Below are 11,731 nucleotides of genomic sequence, written 5' to 3'. Positions count from 1 at the left end.
CTAATACAATAAAAGAACATAAGGAGATCCAACATTTGAAGATGAGACTAGTTACATCTGTCCTGTAAGATCCTGTGCTATATATGGGAAAACATTCATAATACTGCAACTTGTAAGGATTTAAATTTTATGTCACCTTAGAACAGTGTTTCTCAACCTTGGCTACTTGAAGATGTCTGGACTTCAACTCCCAGAATTCCCCAGCCAGCATTTGCTGGCTGGGGAATTCTGGGAATTGAAGTCCAGACATCTTCAAGTGGCCAAGGTTGAGAAACACTGCCTTAGAATATACGAATTGATCCCTGTGCAAATAGTGAAATTGACTGCTATGCTATAAACGAAATTGAAAAATTCTGCTCTGCTTGCAGGATGAGTTGATGTATATGCTGAGGAAACTTTTATTGAACATTGGAGACTTCCCTGCTCAGACGTCCCATATCCTCTTCAATTACTTGGTATGTTCTTCTGAATCCTGGCCAGAACCCATACTGCAAGCATTAATTATGCCCTTATCTGAAGCACAGACCATTTGTGAATTTTGCATGAAAGAAATACAGCCCCTGCACAGTTTTTCTTATCGTCAATATGTTTTCTAGGTATTTAGCTTTGATTTTCTGAAGATCAAAAATGTAACTGAATTTCTGTAGTGTATACATCGAACTTCAGGCAAATATATTCTAATGCTCAGCTTCATCCAGTCACTTTGACTACCCCGAATAGGGATTACAGGACTGTAAAAAGGAAGGGTTTTTAAAAATTCAGCCATTTCTTTTTGCTGAAGAAGTTACTCCTTGTGGTGATCATATCTATGATGCGTATTTCAGAGTTAGTAAGACGATCTGTCTACCTTTCCAAAAGATAAAAAATGTATGTGCTGTCACTCTTATTTCATTCTTAAAGTTAAGATCAAACTTGAAATACTCAAAAGCGTATAATTATTTTTTTATCCCAACTTCTTCAAGAATTTGGAGCACAAATTAGATCAGGGGTGGGTTTCTCGCCCCGTTCCAACCGGTTCGGTTGGAACGGGGCCAGCGGCGTCCTCGTGCACGCGCGTGGTGCATGCATGCGTACTAGCATCTGTGCGAGGCTCCAGCTGCTCCTGGAGGATTGCGCAGGCGCTGTATGCGTCCTGCGCATGCATGGAAGCGCAGAACACGTCAAAACCGGGTAAGGAGCGTGGGCTGGCGGGTGGGCCCTTCGCTGTTCCCGGAAGTTACTTACTTCCGGGTTCGCCGACCAACCGATTCGCAGGGACCACCACGAACCGGTTGAAACCCACCCCTGAATTAGATGTACAGAAAGCTTTCAAATCTATATAAAAGCCTACTGCCTTTTGCTGGTTTACTGCCTCTATTTGTCTCAAAGAATCATAGAATTGGGAAGTTGGAAAGTAACATAGGGATCCAGCTCTCTGCAATGCGCAGGAAAACCAATGAATCTACCGTAACCTTCAGCAGCATCTGTCCCAGAGGTGAGTTCCTACCTATTCGGTCCGGTTTGGCCAAATAGGTAGTAACTCCGGCAGAAACATGACCGTACCGGTTCTATCGTTGTTCGCGCCATCTTGATTTTCTTCCTGAACATGCGCAGAACAATCGTCATTGAAAAAATGTAATTTTTATTCCTTTTTTAATGTGCGCATGCACAGAACATTTTAAGTGTAAATGCGCTTGTGGAGCGCAAAACCAGTAGTAATGGCGGCTGGAACCCAACCCTGATCTGTCCATATCTTCTTTGAAACAATGAGGGGCAGCATATATATTTAATAAATAAATAATAGCTGTAATTTTTCATGTGGCACAGTTTATATACTCTTGGTTTAGTAGAATGCTGTAGTTTTACAATCGTCATGTGATCAGACTACCTATCTTGCTTTCTTTACTCTTCTTTGAAAAATTAGCAATAGACACTGTGAAACTGGGGAAGGTTCCTACTCTTCGTTGAGTTCTATTTGATTGGTACAAATATTACTTTTCTCATTCTTCTGGGAGCCAAATAAAATGGCTTTTCACAAAAGTACACGAGAGGAGTCTTTGAAGCAGTTCATTAAGCTAGAAAAAGATGTGATTGTGTCAGTGATTTGAAGGTGTTTCATTCCCATGTACAGCAGGAGCATCTCCTTGAAAGGATTTGCAGAAGCCTTAATGTTAACCTCACCATAACATTTTCTAGCATTTTGTTTACAGTGGGTTTTCTTCATTCGAACTTTATGGAGAATATAAAAGCGAGATTGATATTATAGATGTATTGTATGCATTAGGTGAGACAAGAATTTGGTGGTAAACTAGAATTATTTTGACATACAAAAACTTGTACTTCGATGTCTTACTGATTGAGGAATGATGAAATGTTTGTTTTAAAAGAAATAAAACTTTTGAACAGAGAAAGATATTATAGATGTATTCTATTTATTTTTTTAATTCCATCATGGTATTTTAATTAAGTTTATAAATTATTCCATATTTTCCTTTGGTAGGAGGTACCAATTATCAGGACATACCTCTAACAATCTTTGGACCATTATGTTATTATCCACTTTTAATGTCAATACTTTTTAATTATATTTTAATGTTAGTATTTTTTAATATAGTGTAAAAAACTAATGTGTATTGCTGGTCTTTGACCGTAATAAAGATTTTACTTACTGAGTGGTAAGTAAATTAATTTCTCTGTCCGTAATTGTAGTTTGTGCATTGAAAATCTGAGTGGTAGGAATAACCACTCAGATTTTCAATGCACAAACTACAATTACGGACAGAGAAATTTACAATTTCTGGCTCAATCTTACACATGTTCATATTTGTCACTGGCCATCTACTTAGCTGCTGCTATAGATTGGAATAAAGGTCGTGTACTTTATGATTCATAGGTGGGACTGATCATGTATTTTGTGCGCACACCATGTGAATGGGGCATGGATGCCATTTCAGCCACCCTGACCTTCCTTTGGGAAGTGGTGGGCTACGTGGAAGGATTGTTCTTCAAGGATCTCAAACAAACTATGAAGAAAGAACAATGTGAGGTGAAGCTTCTGGTTACCGCCTCAATGCCAGGTATAAAAGGCATTATTTTTAATTTCCATAGGGACCTTTGATCTTTATTTTGTAACTATAATAATAATAATATGTTTCTTCCCAATCATTTTCTAAACTCAGCCTGATTAAAAGGGGGATGTAAATCTGAGGCTCAGTATATGGATTTCTGCCTGTCATTGACATTCCTAAATGAAAGGGAAAATCTGAAAGTCTGAAAGAGGTTTTTCAATGTGTTTAGAATCTTTGTTTCATTTTTGAATCTTTCTTTTTGTTTACCTAGTAACCAAAATAGTCACGACATTTTTGGTGAGAAAGTGATGGTCAACTTCTTTGGCTGTCCTTTACTCCTTCCCCAAGTCTATTGGGCAAATGCACTATATCATCTATAATATGTTGCGATCTATGCTAATATAAAGAATTTGCCATTATAGTGTCAGGCCTGCAATTATATTCCTTTTAGAATTTTGGCCTGCCACACTTTCTCTTATTTCATTATGCTGTTTCATTAGTATAGTTGATGGGAGGAGGGAATAGACAGGAGTAGGATTGTGGAATGTATTGTTGTCATTCTTTACTAGAAACCAAGGTCATCTTTTGTCTCCGCACTTTTACACCTGACCAGAAGCAGCTGGGTGGAGATACCAGCGTGGAAGAAGAAGATTGGACCATGTGATGGATTGTGGGTGTGGGGACAAGATCATGAACTTTTAACTGGGTGGGATTCTGATGTCATTTCGAGAATTGGGATAATGTCAGCGTTCTAAGGATCATTTTGCCTTGGACTCTGATTTAATTCTACATGATACTTGGAACGCTGACATATAGTTCATCATCCTGTGTGATAGTCTTTGAGCCTTAATGAGACACAAATAGTCTAGGAAAATGGTTTGTGTTAATTGATATAGTTTTGTAATTGGCTGGACTATAAATGCTGGATTATCACCCAGAAGAGTTTCACATAAAAAGCTCCATAAGTTGCAAGGCATATTTTGAATAGGTTCCTTATCTTGAACAAAAGAAAACTAATAGAAAGATTTCCCTTACTTACTTTGATTTGAATGAGCAAGCCAAACATAAAAGAACCCTTGTTCTTAAAAATTATATTTTGCATTAAGCCCCCATGGTTATTTTCTTTTAATCCCCTCTATATTAATAACAATAAAGAGTGTTCTACATTTAGCAATTACATCCTAAAGTGGATTACCTTTTCTTCCTAGCTGTATCCACATGCTTGAAGAAACATGTCTGCACATGTATGAAAGCCAGCATTGCATAATATCATAATACTGGGCATGGTAAGAGAGAGGGAGAAATTCTCAGTGAGGCATGAGGCTTCTCTGAATATCCCTGTACAATACAGTCACTCTTTTTCAGCTGAACTATATTGTACAGAAGCAAAAATGGTAACGGAATAAGAAGCATCTAAAATGTTCCGAGCAACTCAGAAGGAGACTAAGACATAAAGTAATTTATTTTTGTTTATCCAGGATTCCAAAAGTATATATTTTTTGTAAACAAACATGTTACTATATCAATGCTTTTAAAGGTACCAAGACTCTCGTAGTTCATGGGCAGAATGAATGTGACATCCCAACCCAGCTACCAGTCCATGAAGACACACAGTTTGAAGCTCTTTTAAAGGTTGGCAAATTATTAAAATAATGTTGACAAAAAAAAGTTTTGTGGGTTGTATTTTCCAGTCTTCTAGTATTAAAGCTCCTCCATTAACCTTCTTAGCATGTGGCGGGAAGATTGATCTGGAATAATACGTGGGGCTGTGCTCCTGTACCTATTTATGAATTAGGTCTTTACAAAAATATCTATTGAAAGCCTGATTTAGCAGCTTCTTTACATTTTAATATGTGAAAAGATCATCATACATATATTTCTCCTTTAATATAATATTTGTCTGACAAATTACCTCAGATACACAGTAAACAAGGCAGTTACCGTATATGGGTGACCTATTATCAGTGACTTTGCTGGACATTTAATTGTTTGTTTGTTAGTTAGTTAGTTAGTTAGTTAGTTAGTTAGTTATTGCACTTTCAATTACTCAGAAGGCTCATTTCCATAGGCCTTCTATATGAAGTAAGCATATTATATCACTTTCAATTGTGATTTTGGAAATTAATTCAAGATGACAGTGGGTTTAAAAAAATCCTGTTACAATCGTAAGTGGCATCACTAATTAACTAAAAACTGCCTTAGTAGCAGTGCAAGGCTTAATTTTTATTAAGATTCAGAGATATAGCCACAGTTGCCTGAGGAAAATACATTTAAAATAAACATCTTTCTAAATTGAAGAACATGTGATCAATCAACATTACCTTATGCTTATCTCTTTATGTGCTAGGAATGTCTGGAATTTTTTAACATACCTGAATCCCAGTCTTCCAACTATTTTTTAATGGATAAACGGTGGAATCTTATTCATTATAATAAGGTGAGATAGTTTTATATTCCAATGTTACTTATTAATTGTAATTAAAAATCTTATCAACTAGTTACATTTTGGATACACTAATATGAAAGTTTAATATAATCTAATAATAATAATATGTATGGGCCCTGAAATTGTGGGTACATAATACTGGAAGTTTTAAAGAAGAGATTGGATAACCATTTGTCTGAAATGGTATTGAGTTGGAGATTGGACTAGAAGACCTCCAAGGTCCCTCCCGACAATGTTGTTCTGTCTATTGGAAGTAAGATCCATTGGACTCACTGGTGGTTATGCCTGGCAATGCATAAAACACTGTGGAAATATTCTTTCTTTCTTTCTTTCTTTCTTTCTTTCTTTCTTTCTCTTTCTTTCTTTCTTTCTTCCTTCCTTCCTTCCTTCCTTCCTTTTCTTTCTTTCTTACCATGTATTTTCAAAATCTCTATGTTGTTTCAGTTCATAGACTCTAAGGCAGTGTTTCTCAACCTTGGCCACTTGAAGATGTCCGGACTTCAACTCCCAGAATTCCCCAGCCAGCATTCGCTGGCTGGGGAATTCTAGGAGTTGAAGTCCGGACATCTTCAAGTGGCCAAGGTTGAGAAACACTGCTCTAAGGCTTACAAGTGCAACAATAATGCAAAAATAAGAAACAATGATGACCAAACTAGCCGATTGGTTATTAATATTAGAAAAGGTAACAATGCAACATAAACTCTCTGATAAAAGCTTACTGGGTAACCTCCTTTTATGTTGGAAATAACATTTATTTCCCAAAGTATTTGTGGGATAGCAGTGTTTCAATTATCCTCCCAAATATTACAAGGGAGTGAACTCTCCCAATTTCAAGGGTGGGGCTAGAGAAGGATTACCATAATTCTAGAAATGTGCAGCGTCATTCCTTATGGTTTGTATTGAATGAGCATATTCTCTATAGGATTTTGAAAGTATCCAAGCCCAAATCATATCTGGCTCTATAGATAATAACCTGTTGTTTGTTTAAATAATTATCATAACCTCCCATCTCACAGCAGGGATCCTGATGGCCGTCTGGGAAATTTTAATAGGTCCTTGTGTGCAGAATTGGTTACTAGAAAATGCTGACTCCATGGAGAGTAAGCCTATGGATATCATCGCAGCTGTGAGATTCTAGGTCAACTCTTAATTGCTTGTCTCCGGTCATCTGGGTTGGATGAGCAGAGCAGATTTTACATACGTGTTCCTATTATCTTTCTACTTACTTTCTTATTCCAAGCTAAAAAGAAGCTCAAATTACTACATTCTTTCTCGGTAAGAAAGTTGTTTCAGACCCCTAATTATTTTGATTGCACGTTTCTTATCTTTATAATATCTCTTTAAGATGTGATGACCAAAACCATATGCAGTATTCCAAATATAATCTCACCCCAGATTTACATAAGGGCATTATTATATTTTTTTTATTTTCAACTTCTCTCCTAATAGTTCCAAGCATGAAATTGCATGCTTTTTAAAGACCTCTTTCTTGATCAATCACTAGCAATTCAGATCCCATTTATATTTCAATGAAGCTTGGATATTTTGTGCTAATGTGCATAATTTTACATGTCATTTTTGAAGCTCATTGCTTCAGCCTGGAAAAGGTTTTTGGGAGGATTCTCACAGTCCCTTTTGTATTTTACCGCTCTAAATATTATGGAATTATCAACACAGCTCAACTCTCACTTTTTATACCATTTCTATATAAGGGGGGAAACCCATAGATTAAACTATAGAATAACAGATTTGGAAGGGACCTTGGAAGTCTTCTAACCTAATCCCTTGCTTAAGCAGGAAATCCTATACCATTTCAGGCAAATGGCTGTCCAGACTCTTCTTAAAAGATTCCAGTGATGGAGCATCCACAACATGGAAAGCAAGTTGTTCCACTGGTTGATTGTTCTCACTGTTAGGAAATTTCTCCTTAATTCTAAGTTGCTTCTCTTCTTGTTTAGTTTCTACCCAATGTTTCTTGATTTGCCTTTTGGTGCTTTGAAAAACAAGCTAATCCCCTCTTCTGAAACACTTCTGTCATGTCACCCCTAGTCCTTCTTTTCACTAGATTAGACATAGCCAATTTTTGCAACCATTCTTTATATGTTTTAGACTCCAGGGCCCTAATCATCCTGGTTGCTCTTCTCTGCACTCTTTTCAGAATCTCAACATCTTTTTTTTATATTGTGGTGACCAAAACTGGATGCAGTATTCCAAGCGTGGTCTTACTAAGGCTTTATAAAGCAGTCCTAATACTTCACATGTTCTCGGTTCTATCCTTCTATTAATGCAGCCTAGGACTGTATTGACTTTTTTGGTGGCTGCTGCACATTGCTGGCTCATATTTAAGTGATTGTCCTACTTTTCCATTCTTCCTTCACTTTCTCTCTCCTTCTCCCTTCTCTCTCCTCTTTGTCTCTTTCTGTCTCTCTCACCCTCTTTCTCTTTGTCTCTCTTTCTTTCTTTCCCACTCTTCTGTCACCTTCTCTCTCCTTCTCTGTCTCTTTCTGTCTCTCTTCCCTCTTTTTTCTTCCTCTCTCCCAATCTTTTATCACTTTCTCTCTACCGCCCAACTTGTCCCCATACTTATCTTCGACTGATCATGTTTGCAATAATTTACCTTTTCTAAATAGGCGCAGTTCCCTTACCGGATCCCTCACTCACTCAAACACACACACACACACACACACTCACGCACCCACAAAACCATTTTTCTCCATTCCAATTCGGATCCTACAAATCAATTGCTCTGTGAAACATCTGTGAAAAAAAATTCAGGTGCTCAGGCATGAAAATGTGCCGCTCAAACACTATACTTTTCTGTACACGCTGAAAAAAAAATTAGAGGGAACATTGCCCCCCACTCCCCACTTCTTTTTCTTGCCTAAGTGTAAAACCTTGTTTTACTCCACATTGAATTTCATCTTGTTAGGTAGGGCCTAGTGTTCAAGTCTATCAAAATCCATCTGGATTTTTAGCCTGTCTTCTAGGGTGTTGACTATTCCTGCCAGCTTAGTCCCATCAGTCCCAATATTGATCCCCTAGGAGTTCACACTATGCATATATCACCAGTTTAAAAGTTGACCATTTATTCTTTTCCTCTCTCCTGTTTCTTAACCAGTTATCAACCTATGTAAAAGAGAAACCCAGAAAGGAGAGATTTGTGTCCTTCACTATACCATTATGACTTAAAAGCATGACTATTTCTGAAAATACAATTGCTAATGTGCTAGAAGTATAATTCATTTATAAAATACAGGCTTTTTTAAAATTATCCCACAGACCTACGTCCGTGACATTTATCCATTTCGTAGATCAGTATCTCCACAACTGAATCTGGTACACATGCATCCAGAAAGGGGGCAAGAACTCATTCAAAAACAGGTATGTTTACAGCAAACATCACAATGATGCATCCTCACCAGATTATGAAATTGGTATATGTTTTGTGATGGTCTAAAAGATATTTAGTGGTGCAGAAGCCACAAGCTTATTCATTTCTATATGTTTGGTGCAAGATACTGTAAATATACTGTGCCTTAATAGCTACGAGTTACAAAAATATTTGAATTGAATAAAGTATTGTCTTATCTAGGAAACTAGTATTCTTAGACATAGATTCCTGGGACAGTCTCTTGGATTTGTGGGTGCATAATTTATGGCAGCTCAAAGCAGTTTTGTGATGCATTGGTCCATTTACCAATTGATTTCTGCTTATTCCATTCAAAAATATGCTTAGAGTTAGGATGGATAAGCTTGTGCCTGATAAGTCATTCCCATCACTATGTGGAAATATTGCTTGGATATATGTTTTCTGCTAGTCTAAAGCTCTTTGTGAGATTTAGTTTAGATCCTGTTGCTACAATATATATATATGTATGTATGTATGCATGCATGTATGTATGTATATGTATATTTGATGCATATATTCATACAGTCTATTTTTCAAAACATGAATCAATAAATTAAAATGTGACACTGTAAATTGGATTAATTAGCAATAGCAGTTAGACTTATATACCGCTTCATAGGGCTTTCAGCCCTCTTTAAGTGGGTTACAGAGTCAGCATATCGCCCCCAACAACAATCCGGGTCCTCATTTTACCCACCTCGGAAGGATGGATGGCTGAGTCAACCTTGAGCCGGTGAGATTTGAACAGCCGAACTGTAGAACTGCAGTCAGCTGAAGTAGCCTGCAGTGCTGCATTTAACCACTGCGCCACCTCGGCTAATGTAAATTACATTAACATATTCCATCTAACTATGATAATTTCTCCATTCTTTTTTCCACTCCAGATTATTTGCTTCTGATCCATGTTCTAGATGTAGAGTAGTTATTACTAATTATTTATTCATTCTGATAGTTCTTAGTGACGGCTCGCAGAGCATGGAACTAAAATTGGTTACTTATTCCCAGTTCTCAATTCCTTGAGCACTGTGGCACTGTGGCTCAATGGTTTAATGATGCTGGGGATGGTTCTCTTCCAGCAGTTCACGTCCTAGCATTACATGACAATATGAGCTCCTATCATTTGCCCCAACTTCTGTTGACCTAACAATTTGAAAGCATGTTATGTGCAAGTAGATAAATAGGTACCACTTCAGTAGGGAGACAAGTTGATGCTCTGTGTAGGCAATCAGATACCTGACTGTGCTGAACCTTCCCCCATTGTGATGCCCATTTGAGAAGTAGCTAGGCCTCCTCGGGGTACCATCGACTGGGCAATGCCGGTTGGCGACTACTCGGGGGAGATCTTTCTCTGTAGCTGCCCTGGCCCTGTGGAATGATCTACCCGCAGAGATCGGGACCCTTCCCACTCTCTCGGCCTTCCGGAAAGCCATTAAAACCTGGCTGTTCTGGCAGGCCTGGGGCTGTTGACCCCAAAATACGATCCAGCCCCTTTCAGAATGGAGTGCATGATGTGATGTATTTTATATCTATCTTTCTTCCTTGTATCTTACTTTTCTTTTTTAATTATTTTTGTTGTAAGCCGCCCGGAGTCCCATGGGATTGGGCGGCATATAAATGTTATTAAACTTATAAACTTATAAACTCTGGGAAGGGAGGGGGCCTTGGGTAATGCTGCAAGAAGAGCCACTCGCCTTTCTCTCTGATGTGAAGCTGGCTCATTTTCCTATGCTGCACCTTGGGAAGTGTGTAAGTGTGTCCTACAACAAGGCTGGTCTTTTGACAGAGCAAACTACTACTATGCAATTGCACTGGGGTCTCCTGCCGAGGTGGTGCAGTGGTTAAATGCAGCACTGCAGGCTACTTCAGCTGACTGCAGTTCTGCAGTTCGGCTGTTGAAATCTCACCGGCTCAAGGTTGACTCAGCCTTCCATCCGTCCGAGGTGGGTGAAATGAGGACCCGGATTGTTGTTGGGGGTGATATGCTGACTCTGTAAACCGCTTAGAGAGGACTGAAAGCCCTATGAAGTGGTATATAAGTCTAACTGCTATTGCTATTGCTACTTTAAAAATGCCATACGCTAATAAGAATAATCCCTTATTCCTCCAGTTTATGCCTCTCAGATATCTTTGTACTCTGAACACTCTCCTCCTCCTCATAAACTACTGTGGAGCACAATGCATGATCAATTGATAACAATTTTTTTTTTTTAGTTTTGGATCAACAATTATTTTAATCATTGCCTGGCTGTTTTTTTTTAGGTATTTACCCGTAAATTAGAAGAAGTGGGCCGAGTGTTGTTTCTCATTTCTCTGACTCAGAAGATTCCTGTGGCTCACAAGCAGTCCCATGTGTCTTTGTTGCAAGAAGACCTTCTTCGTTTGCCTTCATTTCCCCGTAGTGCAATCGATGCAGAATTCTCACTCTTCAATGATCCACAAGGTACCACTAAGCCTCCCTCGAGCTGAGCTTGATTCCAGATCAGGGCCGGATTTAGATTAAAAGAGGCCCTAGGCTATTCCACTTATGAGGCCCTTTCACCTCCCATTTTTAAGTTTGTAAATTACATGAGAGACAATAAAATACATCATTACTGTGATATATATCAATATATATCAATATATATAGCTGGCCTCCCGACGGAGGGCGGCTCTGCTCTGCGGCAAAGGCAGCGAGGCCAGCCGCCTCCCCTGCTGCGCTCAGCTGCCCGGCTCAGCCCCCTCGCCCTCACCTGCCTGGCCGCTGGTGGGCTCCGCGTCGACGGGGCAGCTACTGGGAGCGGCCGCGCCTCTCGCCCGACCGCCAGTGCCGGGAACGTGGGCGGGCTCCCC

The 11,731-nt window shown here is 38.8% G+C and overlaps 1 protein-coding gene across 1 annotated transcript in view; it reads left to right on the top strand.

The window, feature by feature from the left end:
* The window catches only part of UNC80 (unc-80 homolog, NALCN channel complex subunit), a 160,047-nt gene that overhangs the window by 104,331 nt on the left and 43,985 nt on the right, over window positions 1-11,731 (top strand). Inside the window, 6 exon segments of the mRNA XM_032222422.1 lie at window positions 369-455; window positions 2,873-3,056; window positions 4,585-4,679; window positions 5,395-5,484; window positions 8,773-8,874; window positions 11,162-11,342. Of these exon segments, the coding sequence (XP_032078313.1) occupies window positions 369-455; window positions 2,873-3,056; window positions 4,585-4,679; window positions 5,395-5,484; window positions 8,773-8,874; window positions 11,162-11,342 (739 nt within the window).

Source organism: Thamnophis elegans, chromosome 1 (genome assembly GCF_009769535.1).
Source record: "Thamnophis elegans isolate rThaEle1 chromosome 1, rThaEle1.pri, whole genome shotgun sequence".
Lineage (NCBI taxonomy): Eukaryota > Metazoa > Chordata > Lepidosauria > Squamata > Colubridae > Thamnophis > Thamnophis elegans.
This window is presented reverse-complemented; position numbering and strand designations above follow the sequence as displayed.